The 22,942-nt window shown below is 38.8% G+C and overlaps 1 protein-coding gene across 7 annotated transcripts in view; it reads left to right on the top strand.

Moving 5' to 3' along the window:
* Nucleotides 1-22,687, top strand: part of LMO3 (LIM domain only 3) — a 65,788-nt gene extending 43,101 nt beyond the window's left edge. For all 7 annotated transcript variants that reach the window (XM_080563781.1, XM_080563779.1, XM_080563776.1 and 4 more), the window contains 2 exons: nucleotides 9,084-9,209; nucleotides 18,339-22,687. In XM_080563781.1, the coding sequence (XP_080419907.1) occupies nucleotides 9,084-9,209; nucleotides 18,339-18,444 (232 nt within the window). In that variant the 3' untranslated portion in view covers nucleotides 18,445-22,687. The remainder of the gene's footprint in view (nucleotides 1-9,083; nucleotides 9,210-18,338) is intronic.
* Nucleotides 22,688-22,942: the final 255 nt, after the last annotated feature.

The following is a 22,942-nucleotide window of genomic DNA, read 5'->3' as shown; positions in this document are numbered from 1 at the left end:
AACTCTTAAAAGCCTTTTATTATAGGACTGCTTAAGGCATTCTTCAATTAGCATGTGCTGTATTGTGGCTGGAACAGCTGTTTACCATTTAATAAAGCATGGCATAATTTATTTTCGGAGTCTAGCAACCGTCTTTGCTATTACACCAGGGGAGAAACACAGTAACTGCATTGTTCGCTGCACTGATGAAAGAACTATAGACTTTATTATATGACCTCATAGAACTATTAACTTACCCCCCACTTCTATTTCAATATGTATTTACCTGACAGTCTGTGCATTGATTTCTTACCCAGGGGTTCTACATTCTCAGTCACCTCTGGGGCAAAATGAAAAATGTCTATGTTTTATGTCCCTCACATTAGGCAGCTAATTATATATTTGTCTCTTAATTTCCTTCCCTTCCCCCATCTCCAGAGGCAGACTCCATATGCACCACTTAGACCTTTTCTCCTTAGTCACTGGAGAAATAATGGAGTTGTTGGGAAACGATAGGCAATTGGCCACTGCTCATCACAGGGGGGCTTTCTGTTCATTCAGTTCCTTTTTTTCCTAGGTCCCTCCATCAGCATTTACTCTAAAGGATGTCTTTATTTTTTTTTCTCTCTTTTTTTTTTCTTTCTTTCCTCCTGTTTTCCTGTTTATCTCTGTGTATGGGGAAGGAATCTGAAATGCACCTTGGAAGCATCTCTCTTCAGTTCTGCTCCGTCCACAGCAATGTTGTGCTATATGCAGTTGTAGGACAAGTAGAAGACTCTCAACATCCATGTTGTGCTGGTTCCCTCTTAGGAAGGGCCTGCATCTCTTAATGCCACCAGTTGCATGGCATTACCACTAGGTCAGATGGTGGCTGCATGGAGCAGCATCCATGTGGCAGGTGAGCATGGCCCTCATCTAGGCATCATAGCTGAGGTCATCCCTGCAGGTTCCCAACTTTCAGCCCATCCTTATCAATCTTGTTATCACTGAACCATCTTTGAGATCATTCCTTCAGGTATGAAGAAGGGAGAGTGGGTGGCAAACAGAGCTCAGTGATGCTTTGTCACAGTCAAAAAGTACAGGCACAGCATTGAGCAACATCGGTATCATTCAATACACGGCAGAAGGCCTCAGACTAGCTTCCAAATCCAGAAACAGTGTAGACACATCTAAGTGGCAATGCAAGTGGCTAGTTAGATGGGACATTAACCTAATTAGTCCTAGTGGAGTGCACAGTTGCAGCACTTTGCCAGCCCTGAATCATGCAACCATACTGTACAAGTTAAAGCTACCCCTAGACCGGGAGCCAGCTTGGGATATTGCATTCTGATTTGAGTTGGGGCATTAAATTTGTTTTTAAGTTGCTCGAGTTTGACAATGAAAATACGTCAGCTGAGTATCTGTAAATTTTTAGATTCAGCCTGTGCATGTGGATGGATTTATATGCATGATTTAAAGTAAAGCATGTGTAGAAAGATGAAGTTTATATGGTTGCTTTGTAGAAATGGATGTAATATTGATGTTGACTTTACTGGTGGAAGTTTAAGGATGTCACAATGCATGAGTGGTAGTGCAAAGCAGAGCCCTGAGTGCATTGGGAGGTCATTTTTAACTTGAATTTATTTCCACAATATCAGGCATAGATCATTGTGCACTGCGCACAATCATCCTTGCTTTTCATCTGAGTCAATGAGAGTGGTTAAAGAAAATTTAAAATGAAACAAAATTGTAACTTGATTAAAAGCAGACTGTAAATTAGGCCAGAATACTTCTTAAAATTGCATTTTAGCTTTAAACTGAAAGTTTGATGATCTGGCTGCATGACTGAAGGGACAAGGTAGCAGACTGTGACATAAACGATGTGGCTATATTTGCTCCTAAAATGAACAAGGGCTTTTTAAAGTTCTGTGATTTAGGCTTCAGAGTTAACACTCCATTGACCAAACAACAAAATTTCCACCTCTTAAAGCTTTTTCAAACTATAGATTTAGAAAAGTAGACATCAATTATGTCTGGTCATGCTTCAGATTTTTTGAGCCAAAATTAAGGCTGGTAATACTTACTTGAAATGAAAGCTTAGATTGTTTCACAGAACACAAATAACCTAATTAGAGAAGGATATAGAAGTAAATCTATATTTTGGCTTGAATGTGTGGTTTTGAGGTGTTTGAAAATGGAATTCATCCATGTTAACTTCACATAAAGAATTCTTTCATACAGTCTGCACAGGAAAAAAGGCTTGGTTTCATGAACTTCAACAGGCACAGGACAGTTTGGCAAATAGCTTGTTCTACACAGATGGAGCAAACTGGAAGCCTGTACTGAGGGGAATGTCTCAGCTACATTAAATTGAGATCCACAGTGATAAGGGCAATGCATAAAACTTGTGTGAGAAAAGACAAAGAAGTCTGCCTTAACTATTGGAGCGCATGCACTTATTTTCTTCTACCATAGTTGTATATGGTAGGACAGCATGAGACAGCAGCTTCACCTGAGGAAGGCTTGCACCTCCAGTTTTCATCCTGAGTATCATGCTGCAGACACACAACTGCTAAGTGTTTAGCACAGTCCAGCCAACACCAGGTGGGATTGCCACACTATCAGGCTAGCTAAACATGAAAGCAAAAGACATTCAGACATGTGACGTGTCACTGTGCTGCAAGGCTATAGCCGTGCCCTACTGTGGCATTTCCATCTGCCTGTGATCCAGCTACCAACCAATGTAAATTTTGAGTGGCATTGGCTCTGCAGAGGTACTCCAGCTCACACTCAGCAAAGTGAGCTGCATTTCCAGGTGGCATATGCTGGGGATCCTTACAAATAGATGATGTTACGAATATCAGCATACTTCCAATGTTGAGTTAGTTCTGCAGTGCAGAAGTTAGCTTTTAAAATAAAACAAAGGATACTAAAGTGAAAAACCTTCTCTACACTAGTTTGGCAAAGGTAACCCTCTTTTCACAGCATTACCAAACAAGGCAAACACTGAATCAGCCTTTGATTTTAGTAGACATTTAAGCCCACTTCAGCAACTGTGTTTGAATGCCTTCCTTAACATGCTTAAACTAGTTGGGCCGTGTTGTTTGTCTTTTCTTTTTCTTCATATTTTTTGTAGTACACAACATCAGGGACAATTTTTATTTGTCCTAAATATGGACAATGTTTATTGGTCCTAAATAAGGACCATCTGATCTTGTCTTATCTAACTGCTTCCATGTTGTGACACCTGTGATTTTACATTTTCTGAAATAGTTCAGCACCCAGAATGCTGAGCTCTTACGAAAATCTGGCTGCTACACCTGCAGCTGGGGAGTGCTGGAAATCTAGCTGAAGTCTCAGTGCTCAGATCTGCTGAGCAGCCTGGCTTGCAACTTCATAGCGTTCCCCTCTTTTGACACTCCAGTTTTGTCAAGAGAGGACTTAAAAAGATAGGGACCTTTAGAAGGACATATAAGCAGTAATAAGGATACACAAGAGAATGGAGAACTGTTTCAAAAGTGGCCATTTTCTTCTGCATCCCCATTTTTCCTTTCTTTCTAAGGAGTCTCCATTTCACTGGCCACTGTTGATTACTAGACCAGAGTTAAGTCAAGCAAAGTCACCGGAAGTTTTTTACTGGTTATTTGTGGAGTCAGGAGGTCTGTGAATGGGCAGGTCGAATGAAAACTTCTCGTGTTCCTTCTTCCCTTGTGTGGTTTAATGGAAGTAGGCAAAGTGGGACAGTTTCTCCTCTCCCCTTGACTGGAAGCATGTTTTAATTTCAGTGTGCATTTAGAAAGCCATTCTAGGGAACTGAGGATGGGTGGGAGTGAAATAAGTTTTTCAGGCATTCATAAAAACGCATGTGGGACAAATTTACCCTCTTGTTTTTCTCTACAATTTGACAGGGAGGATTTGCAAAAATATCTTGTGGGAAGTAAGAGAATAAAGAGTATTTAAAGCCAGTAGTACTCATGTCCCTAAGTCACTTAGAAATGTCTAAAACATCTCCACCTAATAATCTAAATAATAATCAGCATGTAAAAATTACGTTCTCTAAAATGATGCTTTTCAGAGTGCTTTGTAATCTAGATCTTTAGATAGTTTTCTCTCCCTCTGTCATTAACTTTTAGGTTCTTTTATGTGGTTTTATGCTTCTCCAAATAGAATCTTGTGCTGTCTGAAATACTTGCTGAGGGCCAAATTCTGCCTTTCAGTACATACAGTTTGAATTGAAATCCTGAATAATACACATAACTACTAGGGAAAAAAACTGATTATCTGTTTCAGTACGTCTGATTACATTTAAAACAGTGCGTGTATTATTTTGATACCTCCTGGACTTTGAAGAACAGAGGTTTGAAAGTATCATTTCAATTTTTATAAAAACGGTATCTAGCAGGGATATTACAATGTGAAGATTAGGTCTCACCTCCTTGTAACGAATAAATTGAGACCAAAATTAAGTGAGTTGCCAGGGTCACCCAATCAGTTAGTGGCAAAGGCCGGTTTAGAGCTCAGATACTGTATATATTTTTCCCTAATGAACCTAGTTAACCTGGTAGTGGGAATGAGGAGAAAAATAATTTGAAACCAAGTGAAACTGTCCATAATTACTGCGACACAGGAGAAATTCCATTTAATGTCTGCTCTGTTGTTCCTGAATCTTTAGATGTTTTTCTCCTACATTTTCCATTGTGCAAACAGATGATTCGTACTCCTACTACAAACTGGCTACCCAGATGTCTTACCCAAATCGTGCAATGTTTTAATATAAAAATAAAGTAGGCAAAAAAGTGCTGTCGGTAGCAAATCAATGACCCCTAGAGAGGACAATTGTCAAAGAAAACAGCAAAACAAGGAAACCTGTGGAAGCAAGAGTAACCAATGACATTAGTTCTTAAATCTTGTGAAAGTCCCATGCAATCTGACAGGCAGTTATGGCCCAAATCAGCTTCATCTAAGTGCACGTGCAGTTCTGCCTAACTGTGTGGTTACGCCGTGTGGTATTTCTAAGCCAACAACAGGAACCAGGGCCCCCCTCCATACTCGGTGCCTTACCCAAAATCTGTAGAAGTGGGTGGAAATTGGTGTCTATGTGGTTAAATTGTTTCCATCTAGAAATCACATGCCTCGTAAGTTTATTCAACGTCTCTGCACTTTCGCATAGCTGTCTGCCTTTTCTTTCCTCTCTTTTTCTCTTCTTTCCTCTCCTAACTTTCTCCTTTTTCTCATCTATCAGTACTTAACCTTCAGGTTTCTATTTAGTAAACCTACCAAAGTAGAATCAATAGCATGGTGCTTAATCACACTTTTGGCTGCTCAAGCTGTCAGGTTTGGGTTTGTTTGTAGAAGGGCTCTTGCATGTCTTTCATTTTTTAGCTCTGTTCAGGATGTTCTGTACCAGTCAAACACATTAAGAATCAATATGTTTGCTGTTGCTGATTGTTCTTATCTCTTTGTGGTATATATAGCATAAATATAAAATTTCAGAGGTTGGTTCAGAATATCAAGAGAAAAGACAAATCCTTGTACTTTTATGTTCTCTAGCTCTTTTTATTGCTACGTGAAATCAGCGAGGATCAGCTTTCTAATCTGCTGAGGTAGCTAGGTCACAGCGTAACTACCTGTAAATAGATGTGAAAGCAGTGAGTTTGAGCGTTCTCTGACCACAGAAAATATGTTAAATAAAGCCCAGAATAATAACAGGCAGCTGTGAGTACTGTGTAGAAATGAAATCCTTGACAGTCTTCTGGTAGAACAGACTAAGCAAGAGACTGTAGCTCAGTGCCTCAGCTGCAGCTAAGATGCTGTAAGGAAACTATTTGTTCCTTCCAGAAGTAAAATTTGTATGTTTTAGAAACTTGCTTGAATAACAGGTTTGAAAAAGGAGGGAAAACAAAACCGTGTGTGGAGAGTTGAGTGTGCGTACGCCGGTGCAAAGGAGTGCATGAAGGTAGCTCCTAACTGATCTCTTGCTCCTTGGACAAAACTGAGGAGAAAGTCTAACAAATGCATCGTTTTGCAGTAAATTAGATCAGATTTCCGCATCCCCGCACTCAGTCTGTGAGCTGACAGTTCAGTAAAATGTTCCCTTGTAAGGTTCACCCTCTTAGGAAAAGGGGCAATAATTCATCATTAGAATTTCAGAGTCCAGGTGTAGATGAAAACTGATGGAGCCTCCAGCGAGGCAGGGAAAGTGCACAGAAGAAGAAAATTTTATCTGAAGCCTAATTCCCTGGTTACAGCAGAGAATAATTAAGATAATATTGCTTCAAGAGTTCTTTAATGATTAAAAATCACATATGCAGAATCCATAAATTGGAGGGCAACAAATTGGAAGGATACAGTGTCAGGGATCTGTTTTGCGCGCGTCGTAGCGGGAAGTACACCGGTGGCACAACAGCAGCCCGGGCAGCCACAGGAGACCAGGCCCATTCCAAGGACTTTGTTTAGATGCAACAAATCATTTGTCTGTTATTAACCCAGAGCTTGTAATTATGCAGATTGCCATAGATTTTCCTGGGCCTGGAAGTGAGATTGAGGGTTGTTCACACTATAGCAGGCAGCTCAGGGCTGGCCATGCATTACTGAACTTGCCACATTTATCATGTTGACTGATGGCAGCAGAAGCAGGTCTCAGGTCCCAGTGGTTAATGTAGTGGGTAATTAACTGTCATTTGCCTAGTAATAGGCTGATGATCAATGGTTTGTGTGGAAACAAATTCTAATCAGGTAGCTGATAAATGCTCAGGGAGCGAGAGCAATTGAAATTGGGGGAAACTATGTCCAGAATTTCAAAATGGCATGGTGGGTTTTTTATTATTATAATTAATGGGAGAAAACTATGTTCTTCATATAAACAGCTTTATCCAAAATTAACAATAGCTAATATAAATCTCACGTGTTTCTTTTGCATGTGGCGGGGAAGAACTAACAGCAAGGAAGGCCTCCTTTCCTTTACATAATTGAAAAATATTAATATATCTGGTGCTTAGCTGAAGCAGCTTCAGTGGGGTCTCTGGTTTCAAAACTGTGGAAATACGCACATAGTGGACTCCAGGGCAGTAAATCTCCATCCTTTGCACTGCTGAATGACAATCCCAAATTGTTTCACAGCTCTGCAACATGTAAATTGCAGTTCTGACCGTAATGGGTTTCCCCTCTCACACACACAGACACACACCCCGTATACCGGACATGGCTGTAGGAGGCAGTGCAGCCTGCACCTAGTATCCTTTCTGGCAAAGTGCTTGAGCTGTGTCTCAAGCATTAGGATGAGACAAACTACCTGACCGCTGAGCTGCTCTCTGAACCCTCTGTCTGGACCCTGAAATCACTGGGGCCATTCTCACGTTTGTGCTCCAGTGCTGCCGTTGTAGAGCACCTTTTGCAGCCTGATCAGCTTTCCTCGTGCAACTAAACTACTGCCAGCTTCTATACAGATGCGAAGGAAAACAGAGCTGGGCCTTGGTCAGTGGGTTTTGTCTTTTCTAGAGCCACCAGCCACAGCTGTGAAGGGCAATGAAGTCCTGTGTCCTTCATCCAGAAGAGGAATGAAAGTTGGAGTGGGCCTTAGATAGCCTTGGCAAAACCCATGAATACTGCAGATAGAACTGGAACAGAGTGTTTTACAGAATATTTATAATCTGTTTAAGTAATCTGTAAATTTGTTAATCAGACTTAATGGAAGTAGAAGTTGACTTGAGTCAGTCTAATGGGTGCTGATGGTGACGGCCTGGTCCCAGGCCTTCTCCCAGTGATCATGGTAACCAGCAGGTCAGGCAGGAGAGAAAGGGTTGCAGCTTTAAAATAGACAGGCGCGTATTATGCAGAAAGTACATCTTAAGTAGAAGCAGAAGGTGAAAGGATTTGGAATTAAGTAGGCTTGTTGGTAACCCATGAAATTCAGTAAAATGGAGGGATGTGATTAAAAACTGCGTTCATTTTTATGTTACCAAACTGAATTTTCTACAGAGCACCTTTGAATTCATTAGTTTAGAACCGCTTTTAATTTGGTGTTTCCCTTGAGAGCCATTATATTTTTCTGCTGTCAGCCTGATGTTGAGGAAAAAAAGAAAACTGGCAGATGTGGCGTTTTCATCTAGTGTGCTTCATAGTTAAAAACAGCATTAACTGCTATGCACAAGCAGAGCATTACTTTTAATAATCCATCACAACTATTAAGTAGTTTAAATAAACTTAGTTTCAAAGATTGCTGCCATGTAGAGCTAACGTATTTTTTCTTGTTCATTATAATCCATCTATGTTACAAAAGGATGCATACGTGTGATTTTTTTTTGTAATACACCCACTTGAAAAGTACTGAAAAATCTTTAACAAAGAGAATTTGAAAAAATTTATATAGATGTCTGGCAAAAACAGCATTTCATATTGTTCTTACAGTATTTTATACTTCTACTCCTGATGTGACTATATATAGTTTACAGCCTCATTTACTTTAATGTGCTACCTGAATAACATAATCATAGCAATAACTATGGTATAGGGTTGTAAGGTGCATGAACCGCTAATGCTTTCTGACGATTTAAATGACTTGTTCATAAAATGTTCTTTTAATAATAGTGGTAAAGCTTTTAGCACTAGATGTCAAAAATGCGAAGAATATTGGCTTTTTCAAGTGTTATTTCTTTTCTAGCTAAAGTGTGTTTTAATAATAAATAGCACCAAAAGCCAAGGTTATGTGACTCTCATCTGTACGGCACGATCCAAGCAGAAGACTCTTCCCGCGTATGCAAACAGCTTGACCTCTGTCCGCACAGTTATGTAACATCCCTAATGTGTTTACTATTTCTTTGTTCAGTTTAACAAGATGTTTCTTTTATCCAGAAAGGTCAGTATAACCTGCAGAAGAATAACATCACAATAGGTGTGATATTAGTTTGTCACTGCTTCATAAAGCTCTCCCCAGCAAAAAGGACTAGTCCTTTCTATTGTAAATTGTGCAGACTTGGACCACCAAACACCAGCCTTTCCAAAGGGAGGTGTGCAGGGAAGTCAGTCAAAAGCCAGACAACTACCGGGGGGGGGGGGGGGGGGGGGGGGGGTCTGGATTTCTTTTCGGTTAATCATCTTCAGGAATATTTTTCTTTCTGTATCTTCAGGTTATTTGGAGTTACAGGAAACTGCGCTGCCTGCAGTAAGCTCATACCTGCTTTTGAGATGGTGATGAGAGCTAAGGACAATGTTTATCATCTGGACTGTTTTGCATGTCAACTTTGTAATCAAAGGTAAGAGAATTTCTTGGCGTCTGTTCCATATGCTAAGTGTTGATTCGGCTCTGGTGTGGGCATACTTTCAAGTGAAGAGGAGTGAAGAGGAAACATCTACCAGTAGTGGAAGCCCAAGATTAAGACGGATGCTTTTCCTGGGACTGATGCAGAACATCTTGTATGACCTTGGCCAGAAAACTTTTTGTGCCTCAAATCCCACACCAATAAACAAGAATAATGTTGCTTCCTCTGCTTTGAAAGGCTGTCTGTCAAGTTTAATTAATTAATATTTATAAAAGACTGAGATCCCTTGCTGTAGAATAGAGAGCCTTATCATTTGTCACTTAATTTCATTTGAATTCTTCATTTTTGTCACATGTATTTCTTTTAAATTACATGTTGTTTCTTCCTGTTGCTAGAACTGTAGCCAGTTCAATTTAAAAGACATTGTTCCCACCATTTTCTCCATAGCGGCACTGGACTTCCTGTGCCCTATTTTTATTTCCTAATCTCCTTCCTTATCTCCTAACTGTAAGTTACAGAAATCTGAGGATCCAAACCTGACACTTTGTTCTGAGGAGTCACACAGTTGTAGACCAAAGTTCAAAAATGGTAAAATTATAAAAACTAAATTTTTCAGAGGCGTATATAGCCCAACTTTCAGTAACTACATTCAGAGTGATGGCAAAATCCTGTTAGAGATTTCAGCAGAAGCTCTGTTTCTGACTCCAATTTACAACTCTGTCTTTAGCAGCTTTGCCATTGACTTCTACGAGGTCTAGGAAATGATAGAACCAATTATGTCCACACCTTAACATACCCGTTATGTTTTTTCAATTATTACATGATCCTATTTAGAGTTTTATAGCATTCTTTTTTTTTTTTAATTTTCAAGTGGGAAGAAAAATGAGATGTACATTTCTAGGGAAGTAACAAAAAATATAGGAAGATAGTAGTCTTAACACGACAAAGTTAGATACAGCTCTAAAATAAGCTTTCCTAATAACTCACCTTGTCCTACAGTGTATTATTTTGTAACACTATAGTCATTTAAAAATCAAACATCCCTAAAGAACCATAAAATGTACAGCTGCTAATAAGTGTAGCACACTACAATTATGCTCTTTAAAAAAAAGCCAAATTGACCTTTTTCATCATGTTGCATGGGAAATTAAAATACCAGGCAAGTAATAACCACTGCTTAAACTATATAATAATGCAAAGTAATTATAGGTTCTAATGCTATTTAAAGTCCTATATCAATTTTGTCTTGCCACAGAACTAAAAGGCTGTATTCCAAGTAAAGCAGGCAGAGTCTGCCAGTAGTACCCACTCAAGTAAGACACACACACGCCTAGATTTCGTTTCTTAAACCCTTCACATCCTTGTTTCTGCAAACCACTGTTCTAGTATCATTATTAAAGTGCCTAATATATTTCTGTTGTTCGCTTCATTTATTACATGCCATAATGGGACTGCATATCTTTAGTGTTGGTTATGCACAATTAGCACTTAGTTATTGTCTTGTCACTTCAGCCCATACAAGACAAACTTCTTTAATGTAAGAAGTCAGCTAATCTTCATCAGTCAAGCAAAGCAGACAATGTTTGGTACCCTGAGTACAAAAGATTTTCATCATAGTACTCTTGGATCTGAGGAAGTGAACTTTGTTTTTCTTTCCCCAAAAAACAAAGCTGTTGTGATTATTTTTAATATTCTTCCTTTACCATAACAAGTGTGAACTAATGTACAATTTCACTTTGCAGCTAATATGTGCCATACTGTGCCCTAAGGCCACTGACTCCCACTGGGGAAGTGCCGTTAGGTGCTTCTGAAGTGGAGCATGCCAGGGACATTTAATAATTCTTAGCCGTGTCATCCCTCAGCCTTCAGTCTAGTCTCTTATTTGATTTTTGTTTTGCATGTAGTTTGGGCAAGTGGTTGCCAAAATAGTCTTATGAGAGCCTTAGGCTGGGATCAAAGGAATTGATTTACCTGAAATACAATTGAGTTCATCTACTCAAAACAGAGAGCAGTTCCAGAAATTTCAAAGAATTTCAGAAATTCTCAAAAGTGGCCCTAATCCTGATTATATTGCAATAGCTGTCAAGGAGCCTAATAAAACAAACTGCCTGTAGGGTACCTTTCTTCCTCACAATTTGGGTCTAGTGGCACACTGAAGAATTAATTTTGTCGTTTTTTATAGTAAACCTTGTTTCATGGATGCCCCAACTTAGCTCTTCTGTGTTTCCTATGGCAAAGCATTCCACTGACTACACTCATTAGTAAATGGCTTTAAATCTTTTGTTTTTCATTACTTGTACAACAACAGTAAAAACTACAATTGTTGGACACCTGACCCATTACCACTGATTTTTATATATTTCTTATGTACTATATTATACATATATATTTATATATTATTTTATGAAACCTCTTTCTTTTGTTTTAAATTGAATAATTTCAGTCATCATGCTATTAACAATTTCTGTTGCCATTCTCAGCAGCTTTTTTTCTTCCTCTAGTTAAAATAGACTAATGAAAATCAAACAGCAGGTTTCAGATGAGGATCAGTTTACAACATAGCAATTTAATGTCATTTCTTAATCCATGCTGCCCCTTGTATGCAAAATAATCTTCTTGAGCTGACTTCTTAGATCTACTCTTCATTTTCACTCCAGCCACTATCCCTAATGTGGTATTTATTGAAGAGGAATATATATATATTTTTTTTCAATCACATTAGAAATATCCAGAAATCAGCAACAGATCACCAACTATTGCCAAATGTACATGTTTATTTTGACCTTATACCCCACTTTCACATTCTCTTTCCCCATTAAATTTTAAATCCTTTGGGATATTCTTCATGTTGATACAAATACACCATATCTGGAGTACTACTGTAAAGCATATAATACTGTCAGTTGAGTTCTACATTTGAGAGTTTTGACATTTTCACTTCTTGTCTACCTTTAAGATTTTTTTTTTCATAACAATATATGCGATAGTCATAAGCAGACTAAATCATTTATTTGGTTTGCAGTTTACATTTACTTTGTGTTTGCCAATGGTGAATGTCTGCTGTCATGTTGTGCCTGGTTGTTCCTTCTAATGCTCTCTGCCTTCCAAGCTAACTACTAATTATATTAACTTTCATCACACTGATCCTTGGGGCAGCCAGCTCTTCAGGCTTGCTGTCATATGACCCTTATATTCCTGCCCTTCAAACACTTGATCGTGGCCTGGTGAGAGAGGGGCCTGCCTATTGTCAGTGCTTTTTGAGGAAGATTTGGTGATTTTTCTGCTTTTGTGCACAGCTTCACTGTTTGCTTTATTATTTTTGAGTATCCACAACTCACCATCTAGCTCTAGTCTCAGTGTGGATGGTAATCAGAACTCATTGATTTCTGGGGACTCTTGTTTGGGCCATAAACTCCCTCTCTGAACTAACTCGTAAGGTGCCTTGCACCATTTTATTGGCCTCCCAAAGGCTAGATTTTTCAGAGTGAGAGGAAAACCTCGTTGTCTCACATAATGTACTCTGGGAACATAGGCTGTAGACAGGACTGCAGACACAGACAGAACTATAAGGGATCTCCTGAGCCACCAAGTCCAGTCCCCTCACATCTAGTAGGCACTGTATCATGTTTTCCCTTTAATAAAGTTATTCAGCTCTAGCATCTAATTGCTCTGTACACCAGTTTTTGACATCTTCACCACTGTTTTTTCTTTCTACGAATGTTTAAAGATGTAGGGATTTTGTGAATATCAAGCTTTGCTGCTAGCCTAAACATTTTAGCATCCCCTTATCTTTCACGTCTTTGTCTGCCTTTTTCCTAATTGAAGTTTTTCCATCTCCTAAATACCTGCAGAGCTTAGTGACCATCGTCTTAATGGTGTGGATGCTCCCCTTTCTTCTCTGTGACCACATTAAACTTCTCCTCAGAAGCACTTCCCCTTGTTTTGTCCGTAGCCCACATAGTGGATTTCTGCATAAAATTTAAAGGAAAAAAATATGGGAACCACTGGAAAAATAAACTTGTAAACAGACACTGCCTTTCACACTTTGTCAGGTTGCATGTGTGTGACTAGCAAAATGGAGTGGAAAATCTTGCAAGTGGGCTCAGCTGTGTCTTTGCTTGACACTTCTGACTACAGCGATGATCTCAGCCTGCCTTCGGCTTTCCCACTTTCCAGAGTTTCAGTGTCCTTCCTTTCACTCTTTGCCGGCTGCTTTAGCAGCTTGTTCCATACTGCTGCCATAATTTCTGTCTGCCTTCTGAAGTCAACTTGGGGTATGGATTAAAACCCCCATCTGCTATCACTGAGGGGAGTTTAAATGAAAAGCTCTACCCTTCTATCTGAAACAGCCTTTATTTTAACGGGCACTGGACTGAAAATAGTTACATACTCATTCGAACCACTGTCCTGATGTAGCTGTAGACACTTACCTCTGGTAGAAAATGTAAAATGCCCACACAATGCTGCCTTTGTTCTCTGTCAGGGTGTCTATGTGGTGGTGGGGGAGAGGGCTATGTAATGCTAGGGGTGTACTTATCTAACCACCAACGTTAGATTTTTGTGTATGTTCATTTTATAAATTCTGAAAACCTCAATACAGTTTATTTTCATTGACTGCCTCCTCTAAATTTAGAATTAAAATTAATACATTCAACATACTAGCTTTTAGAAAAACAATACATGAAAAGCACACCAAGTTTGTCACAGTAAGTTGAACTATTTGCTTCTATGCATTGTACTATACATGTGGCGTATATACAGTACATCAGTAAAAGTGTACAAATCCAGCCATAGCTTACACTTTCCAGCCTTTGATAATAAATGGATTTTTTGACAGAACCCTAAAATTAGTAAACCCTAAGTGTGGACTGATGAATGGTGATATACAAGAGTGGCTTGGTGCTCTTGGTTGGTGCATACAGATCAACATTAATTTGAGTTATACTGGAAACTCAAATTAGTTTAAAAAAAAAAAAAAACAGGAAGGGAAGAAAAACAGAAGACAAGTTACATCTCTGAGTGCAAAAAGCAGAGTGGAAGGGTGTGGGTGGACTAGGTCTGTGCTTTCTTTATCCAAGAGGAAAACAATTAAATGCTTCCAGATTTTGTTTCCATCTACAACAACAAAGATGCAACATTACCGGAGGAGGCACTTCACACACAGCCATCTTTGTTCACAGCAATATTTCTCTCACTTTTCTAAGAAGTCTTCGATATCTTGACATGCATCCTGTACATCAGAAAAGATGACAGAGAGCAGTGAGATCTCCTTAAATGTCTGTTCTGAACAATGAAATAGCTATTTCTCAAAATGGAAGTTTTATACTACTTGTGATTAGTCTAGGCACACCTTCCCCTCCAAACAAGGTGATAACAGAGGTCATTTTATAATATAAATGGCTCTCCTTTTGCCATTGTAAAATATGACAGGAGTTGTAGGATGTTGCTTAATTATAATGGTCATTCTACTAATGTCACAGCCGTGTCAAAAGTAGTGCTATCAATTTATGGTTGTAAGTCCAATCTGGCATGTTAATGCAGCCTATTGTATATTTTTCCTGTTCATCTTGTGTGCCTATTAAATAAATTGGGTGAGGGTTTTAGGGAAGGCTGAAGACTACCATCTGCCTGCTAGAAGAGTAATAGTCTTGCCTCATTATATACTCCTGACCCAGTTGCATCTCAATATGCTCCTTGACTCCATTTGATATATGTGCCCAAATTGTGCTCTGATTTACATCCTATGTCAATTCCATGACAAAAAAAGCTTGCTGGATGTGGAAGGCTAGGCTTGAATTTACCCTTCTATTTTAAACTTGATCCAGGTTTAAATCCTGACGTGTGCAAAACCAATCTGAAGTAGTTGTAAGATTTAGCTCTTTGACTTCAGAAGAGGCTAAATCTGCTTTTCAGAGTTGGATAAGGTTGAAAGTGTGGAACAGGATGGACAGAATTTGTCGCATTTCATCCATCTCCGTGCCTTGTCTTACTGTACTCAGGAGCTTAGATGTTTTTCACCTGGTGCTTACCTCTTTGTCACCTAATGAATGCATAATTCACACATTTAATACCCAGGGGCATGTGCAAGCCTCACCACTGGTCTTTGCCAAAGTGTTTCGGGCACTCAGCTTGCACAGTATGAAAGCGGGTGCAGAATTTGGACCATAAGTATGGCAAGTAACAGGCTGCCCCCAAGGGCACAGAGGATCACCCACAGCATGCAGAACCAGCCCAGGATGAACCCAGAGAGTGTCCTACCATGCAGACAGACCCCCTCCCCACAGGTTATCACACAGCCAAGCCTGCCTAGACGGGCCACAGGCAGCCTCTCCGCAAGACAGCTGCACACTTGGAAGGTAAATGATTTGTGGAACTGTGTGTGTTTAAAGCCACTCATGCATATAGCTGTCAAATGCCATGTAGACATAGGTAGAGCATTTCTGGCTCGACATATTAACATAGCAAAAGCAAAATGCATTGACACTTTTTATTGGAAAAGGCGTCCTGACTCCCTCATGTAGCTGCTGTAGTTTAATTCAAACTGTGGCACTTCTCTGAGGGCTGAAAAACAAAATCCTTCAGCCAGGATTTTGATTCAAGCGGTATCGTAAGAAGCTGTACATGAAAGTACTGCCATGCAAGTGAATTGCACTTCAGCAATGTATTTTTCCATTGGATAAATATTTTAAACCAATTATTCTGATTATGTTGGATCACAAAGGAATATGTAGCTGAATAACATTCCCAGGTTATTCAGTCAGTGGGTTTTGCAGAGCAGGCAGAGGTGGTCGTCTCCCCAGCTGACAGTTGGATGGATGTCTCAGCTGCAAACCCCATCAGTAATTGCTGGGATCACTGTAACGGAGTCAGTGATTTGCCCCAGTATCTCATTCCCTCTGCTTCAGTCCATATTAACCAGTACATTCATTTAAAAGAAATTAAGAAAGATTGTTTATTATTATTATTTTAATGTGACTTCCTTGGGAAAAAACTCTTTTAGTTATTAGCACTAGGTTAAGACTCCTTTACGTAATCTAACAAAATGCACAAAAGAATTCCTGTCCAGAGTGCTGTTGATGGACAACAACACATAAGGTGGAAACTAGAGAAACCCCCAAAGAACTTGTTTGCTTCAAGAATTCTTCATTTCAACACATCTACTCAAAATACTTTTCTGTTGTTGGCAGCCTAATATACCAGGATTGGGGTGGGAAGGGCAGAAAGAACCTGTAAATTCTATAAAACTGTCTTGACCATAAATAACTTAAAGATTTCAGGATCATTCCATAATCTCTATTTTCAATCATCATCATCAGCAGGCAGTAATCCTACAGAAAAAAAAAAAAGTCCACAAATAAACAAACCAATTTTCCGTTAAGAGCAGAGCTAATTCTTTTCAATCCACTTTTTTATTACACTATTTTCCCTCTATCTATTTAGCTAGCATAAGGATAAATTTCCAAAGCTACCCAGTTGGAAAATAAATGGGTTCACTGTTTGTCTAGCATTCCAATCTTCACAAATGTAAATCAGTCCAACTGCTACTCATTTAAACCTCCAACTTCACAAAACATTAAAGGACTGCTTTCAATACACAATTTAATCTGTGACAATTCACCAAGATTTCTGCCTGAACATCATTAGGAATTGACTATCTGATAAAGAGAGACCACTATCAGAGGTCACGCAGGTCAACTTCTGTAATTTACGTAGTTTTACTGGGTCAACTACAGCAGACACCACTATTTGAAGGTTAAATTGTTACAATTAAATACATATACAGCTATTCCCATAGCTACTCTGTTGTTAAATCTACCATAAACAACACAAGCATTTATATCTGACCCTAATTGTGTCCAAGATGTCACCATTTGAAAATTATACAAAAAAGGACTTTATAATCTGTTACACATTAAACAATACTTTATGTAGTGAGATCTGTAATTAGCTGGTAGAAACTGGTTTCATTTATTCACATCGGTGTTAAGGGGTTCATTTAGGTTACTTTCTTTCATTTTAATTGGAATAATGTGAGCAGTGCCTCCCAATATATTTTATAGCTGGAGAGTTCACTATAAACAAAGGAATGTAACCCTGCCAAGGCAGTCACTAGGGAAACTGTTTTTCTATACATTGGCCCTATTCACTTGTTCCTTAAGCATCCTCAAGAACACCGGCTTTGCTGGGGGGAAGGGTTGGGAGGTGTCTGTGAAGAGCCTCCTTACGCTCAAGCATACCGCTTAGCTAGGAAATACTACTTTGCTCGAAGTTTGAAGCCAGACAGCCAGGAGAGCTAACGTTACGTGATTTTCCTACCCATCAGAGAAAATCAAATGAAATAATTCATAGCGTTTTGTAGCGGTCGGATCATTCTGATGCACATAATAGTATAAAAGCTATGTATACTGATACCACAAGAGAGAAAGTAGTTAGCTGAGTGACTAAATTTATAATCAATTCCTACAGGGAAAAAAGTAAAAAAAAAAAAAAAGGCAAAAAAGGTCTCTCTGCATACCTGTGTGTGTCTCTAGTTTGCATCACAATGTGTATAAAGTTGTGTTTATACCAGAAAGGATTCCCATAAACACTCGTTTAAATCAATTATAGTAAAATATTCAACTGAAATATAATAAGAAATTCCTATTGCTATGTCTGTACAATATAAATATAATGCACGTCAGATGGGCATTCTGCTGTATATGATCACTTTGTTTTCCTTCTGATTTGTGTGAAAGCAGTACATTTACTTTTCACTCAACTCAGCAGCCTTGGCTATTTATTCTGTTTTATCTGTGTGCTGGTGACCTGATCCAGGACTCCCACATTCTTCAGTGGGCTTTGAATGAAGCCTTTGGCTGAGAAAGCAAAAGCACTTGCATGCACCACGTTTCTTGAAAGCCCGGAATTGATTGTGCTACCACAGTGATGTCTCTGCTGGGCTTTCACATAGGTGTCTATGTCTGTGTGTCTGTCTGTGCTGCAACAGACAGCAGAAGGGTGAGCCCTGTGGTGGGTACAATAAAATCGTGAACACTTGTTGTACATTTCTTACGTGTAAGATCACATCATATCATTCATTTTGAAACTACCTTTTTTTTTTTTCCGCTTTTGTTGTAATTTCAGATTTTGCGTTGGAGACAAATTTTTCCTGAAGAACAACATGATTCTGTGCCAGACAGACTATGAGGAGGGTTTGATGAAAGAAGGTTATGCACCCCAGGTTCGCTGATCTGATGCCACATCATTAAGAATACAAAGCACTATGTTCTTTTATCTTTTTTGCTCAACATGTATATAAGAAATGACACAGGAACCTACTGAATAGCGTAGATATAGGGAGACAGAATGGTTGCGTGAAATAAAAGGCGGACTGCATCTGTATGTAGTGAAAATTGCTCCAGTTCAGAGTTGAATGTTAATTAAAAAGGTACTGTACATACAGCTGGATTCTTTTTGCTTGCTCTTGGGATTTTTGGTTGTTTTTTGTTTGTTTGTTTCTTTTTGTGTCATTTGGCATGAGATGTTTATTTTGGACTATTGTATATAATGTATTGTAATATTTGAAGCACAAATGTAATACAGTTTTATTGTGTTACCATTTGTGTTCCTGTTTGCTTCTTTGTATTGTTGCATTTAGTACAATCAGTGTCTAAACCTACTGTATATTTATGCTTTCTGTATCTACCAGCTATTTTAAATGAGCTGTATCTTTCTAGTAAAAAAAATTAAAGAGCAAATCCCAACCATTATGCTACACTTAGAGCTTAAGAATACTGTTTACATTAAAACTATTTAGAAAACTAATAACTCTAGCAGCACCTGCTGCTAATGATGCTATGGTTAAGGGTCTATCACCACTTCTGTTATAAGCCTCTATTTTTCAGGGGTTGAGCATCTGCTGTTTAATTGCATAGATTTTCCTCAAAGAGCACTTTTATTTTACTACAAAATTTTGAAAAACAAATCTGACTGGTTTGGGATATATTATAAAAGGTGCAAAAGTTAATGATTTGGGGTACTGCTTTTGTTCCCCTCAGGCATTCAGAATGCCTGGATTTGATTTTTAATTTAGCTGGAAATTATGCCCTAATGCAAACCAGTGCCTCTGGGTACCTTATTTTATATATATATATATATATATATAAAAATATATATGTGTTATTTTTCTGAATGCCTTTAATTTGAGGGCGGGGAGGAAAGAGAGAGTACTTCTGTTTATGTACATTACAAAAATTTCTTAAAATTTGATGGGATTCTGCTTTTTTTCTTCTCTCTCTCTCTCTTTTTTTTTTTTTTTTTAAGTCAGGTTTTAACCCTGAAGTTTTCTGAGTTTGTGTCCTCAGAAAACCCTGGAAAAGTGTTAAATTAGAAGGCACTGTAAACAGCCCCCTGCAAGGGTCAATTTACACTAAGGAAAGGACCCTGTGCTGACACTAGGAGAGTGGCTGGTCACTAGGTACCCACCTCAGTGAATGCTGAAAGTAATTTAAATGCTGGTGTAGATGGGACAAAACTTTGAAGTACCAGTACAGAAAGCGAGAGCTACCACACTATACAGGTACTTTGCTGTCCACATCAACTTGCTACAGGTTTGTCCCATTGATATTGGCAATTAAAATCCTTTTGACAGAGGGGGAGTCACTCCTGACAGCTACTGTTGCCAGTCAGCCCATTTTCTAGGAGAGTCGGACCTGCGTTTTTAAAGCCATGAAGCTATTGCATCAGCAGGATGTCCTTAAATGCTCATACCCCTGACAGAGCTTATAGGTGTTTGGCAAAGGAAAGCAAGATGAATGTTTAAAAAGTTGTTAAATGCATATTTAATTCTTTTCTCTTTGCCACTGTAATCTATCTCACCAGGAAAACAGCCTGCATTTAAAAAACAACATTAAAAAAGAAAAAAAGAAACCCACTACATCCTACATTACTATGAAGCTGAGCTCTTGCTTTTATTTAGCCTGAGAACCCTCATCTCTGCTGAAGTTCATTGCTGTCCTTCCTGGCTCTCCCTGTCCCATTGTGCAGTTTCAACGTGTTTTTCCTGGGATGGGGAAAGAAATTTGTAATGCAGTGGGGTAATTCCTCTAGTGTGTGGTTTTAAGTACAATGCTCAGTGGATTGATTTAGAAATGGATATTTAGTTCTAATGACTATTGTTACAGTGTGGTTTTGTTTCTGGCTGTGAACCCTTTAAAAATAAGCATGGCTCACAACACTCGGCTTTACTCATGCAGGACCAGCAAGACGTGAATAGACTCGTCCAGGTTGCTAATTAGAAGAAATAGTTCCACATAGCTTTTCAAATTAAATTTAGTCCTGTTTTCAGAGCGACCTTCCTGTCTAACCATGAGCACAAGCCTCTCTTCCACTTCCTTCCACAGCCCCTTTAGGTCTTTGAGACACCGAAGTAGCAGAGGTACTACTAGGCTCTTCTGGATTCTCTTCAAGTGCAATAAACATTTTGTCCTCTCTATGAAGGTGAGGATGGCCAGAAGGGGAAAAATACTATTGTATTTTGATTCCAATTTTCTCCTCCAGACAGTGTTTTTTCTTCCAGTTAGAAACCAGAAAGAGCTCTTTTCAGCTTCCCACTAGTAGACTACAGAGTAGATAGAAATCCCTAGTTCGGAAATAGGGCTGGGGAACAGGAAATACAGGACCTTGGTTCTGTCTTTGACTTGCTGTAAGCACGTGCAAGTCACTCAACTTCTCTGTGCCTCAATTGCCCCCATCTGCCAAATGGGGCTAATACATACACTGCTTTTGTAAAGCATTTCAGCTCTTCAGAAAATCAAGAGCTATGCATGCAGATGTTACTAGGACATTCTGGGAAATGCAGAGCATTCATACATGCAGTAAGTAACCATAGATCTGAGCTGGGAGAGCACCAAAACCAAATAATCCCGCAAAAGGTTTGTTGGGGATGAAGGCAACTACATACTAGTAGATCTATACATGCTGTAGCACTCTACCACAAAGTGCCACTGCTCGGCTCTGTGCAGGGTAAGTGAAGAGAGTGGAATGGAAAAACAGCAGCTCATTGTTACATGCAGTGTTACTCTTACGTGCATGTGTGCGTTTTGTGATATATGCTCAAAATGGGGAAGAGAAGGGCGGTCCTGCTATGAAGGAAAAATACGTCTCACTGTTCTATCAGTCTTAATTGATGTAAGGATAAAAAAAGTGTTGATATGCACATTTGAAGTGCTGCAATGTGATGGTTCGGCATTGCTTTGAGCAGTTTGAGCTTATGTATCTTAATCACATCAGTATCTAAAATTAGTATGCAGAGGATACAAATTAAATGTAAATTTAAGGTAGGTCAAAGATCGATTACACATTTTCTGATATTTCAATCTCCCATGTTGCCTGGCTTTTAATAACTGGGGGTTAATTATTTAATGGAAACATTTACAACACCACCGCAATATAATATCATAAGACAATATTAAAAGAGAGATTATCTGCTAGGCCGCCTTATTGATCTTTTTGACTAAAGCCTAGACCATTACTTTGGGTTCCTTTTATTTTTATTTACCTTAGGTTTCTTTCTCCATCACTGTGTGTCAACATGCTCTATCTGTATACATCAAAATGTTCTGCTAGTGACCATTGTTCAGTGTATGCTTATTTGCCAGACAAGATTGTTTCCACTTGTATCTACTATCTTTAGGGTATTTTATCTTTATCTTTACAGATCTCTTAAGTTTAGCCAGTCAAAACAAACAAAACAAACAAACAAAAAAACCAACCACCACAACCACAACTCACTATTATTCTCGAGCTGCTGTTTTTTCAGCCATGTGGAGAAGTACATATTATCAGACCTTGATTTTCCATTGTAGAAAGCTCCTCTGCCAACCATAGCCTGCTGTGTCTGTTATGTGCCACAACTGGTGAGGAATCAAGACAGCCTGGATTCTGCAGAAGCGATGACCAGGGCTAAGAGTTGATCTGTTTCATAATTGTACTTTTTATCTTGCTTACTTTGTTTTCTTTTATAAGCACATCATCTTGCCTCTTCCTACAACCCTCCCAAAATGCTCAAATTTATGCTCATGTAATGTAAATAAAATTCATCCTCCACCCCCTCAGATGTTCCTAATTGCCTACATATAAACCGACTTGAGAAAAATAGATTGAGAAGTGGTCAGTGAGGAGGGAGAATGTGGGGAAAAGAAACAAACAAACAGGGACTCTGGTAGGTTTTCGCCTGTACAGACAAAGTACTTTAAAGGCTTTTTTCAACATAATATACAGCAGCTTCTTATAATTTTCTCAGCGGTAGGTAGTTTACAGTCATCTGTACCTAGAACAAATCTTGTCAAAAATGAAGGTCTGTAGTGATTGCTGGGTATAATTTTATACATTTAGCTGATTCTTCTGAAAGCTTCCACTGTGCTGCTGTTGTCAGACTAAATTATCAATTTAGCCATTTGTTGTTTAATGAATAAAAAACTCCTATGGCATTGGAGATGTTGTGGTTTCAATAAAGCAAAAGCTTTAACAACTCAAACTACAGAAAGCAAAGTGTGTACTGTATATAAGAACAGTGTTTTTATTCTTTTAAATACCACTTTAGATAAAAAAGACAATTACATATTCACTTAATACATTTCTCCTACTTCAGTCCAATGATGCAGACCAAACCTGTTTACTGTTCACTTCAGTACCTTGCAAAAGGAAACCAAAATACAATATGTGCAAGGTAATAGGCCATTAGCACA

Source organism: Anser brachyrhynchus, assembly GCF_964034855.1.
Source record: "Anser brachyrhynchus genome assembly, chromosome: 1".
In the NCBI taxonomy this organism is placed as follows: Eukaryota; Metazoa; Chordata; class Aves; order Anseriformes; family Anatidae; genus Anser; species Anser brachyrhynchus.
This window is presented reverse-complemented; position numbering and strand designations above follow the sequence as displayed.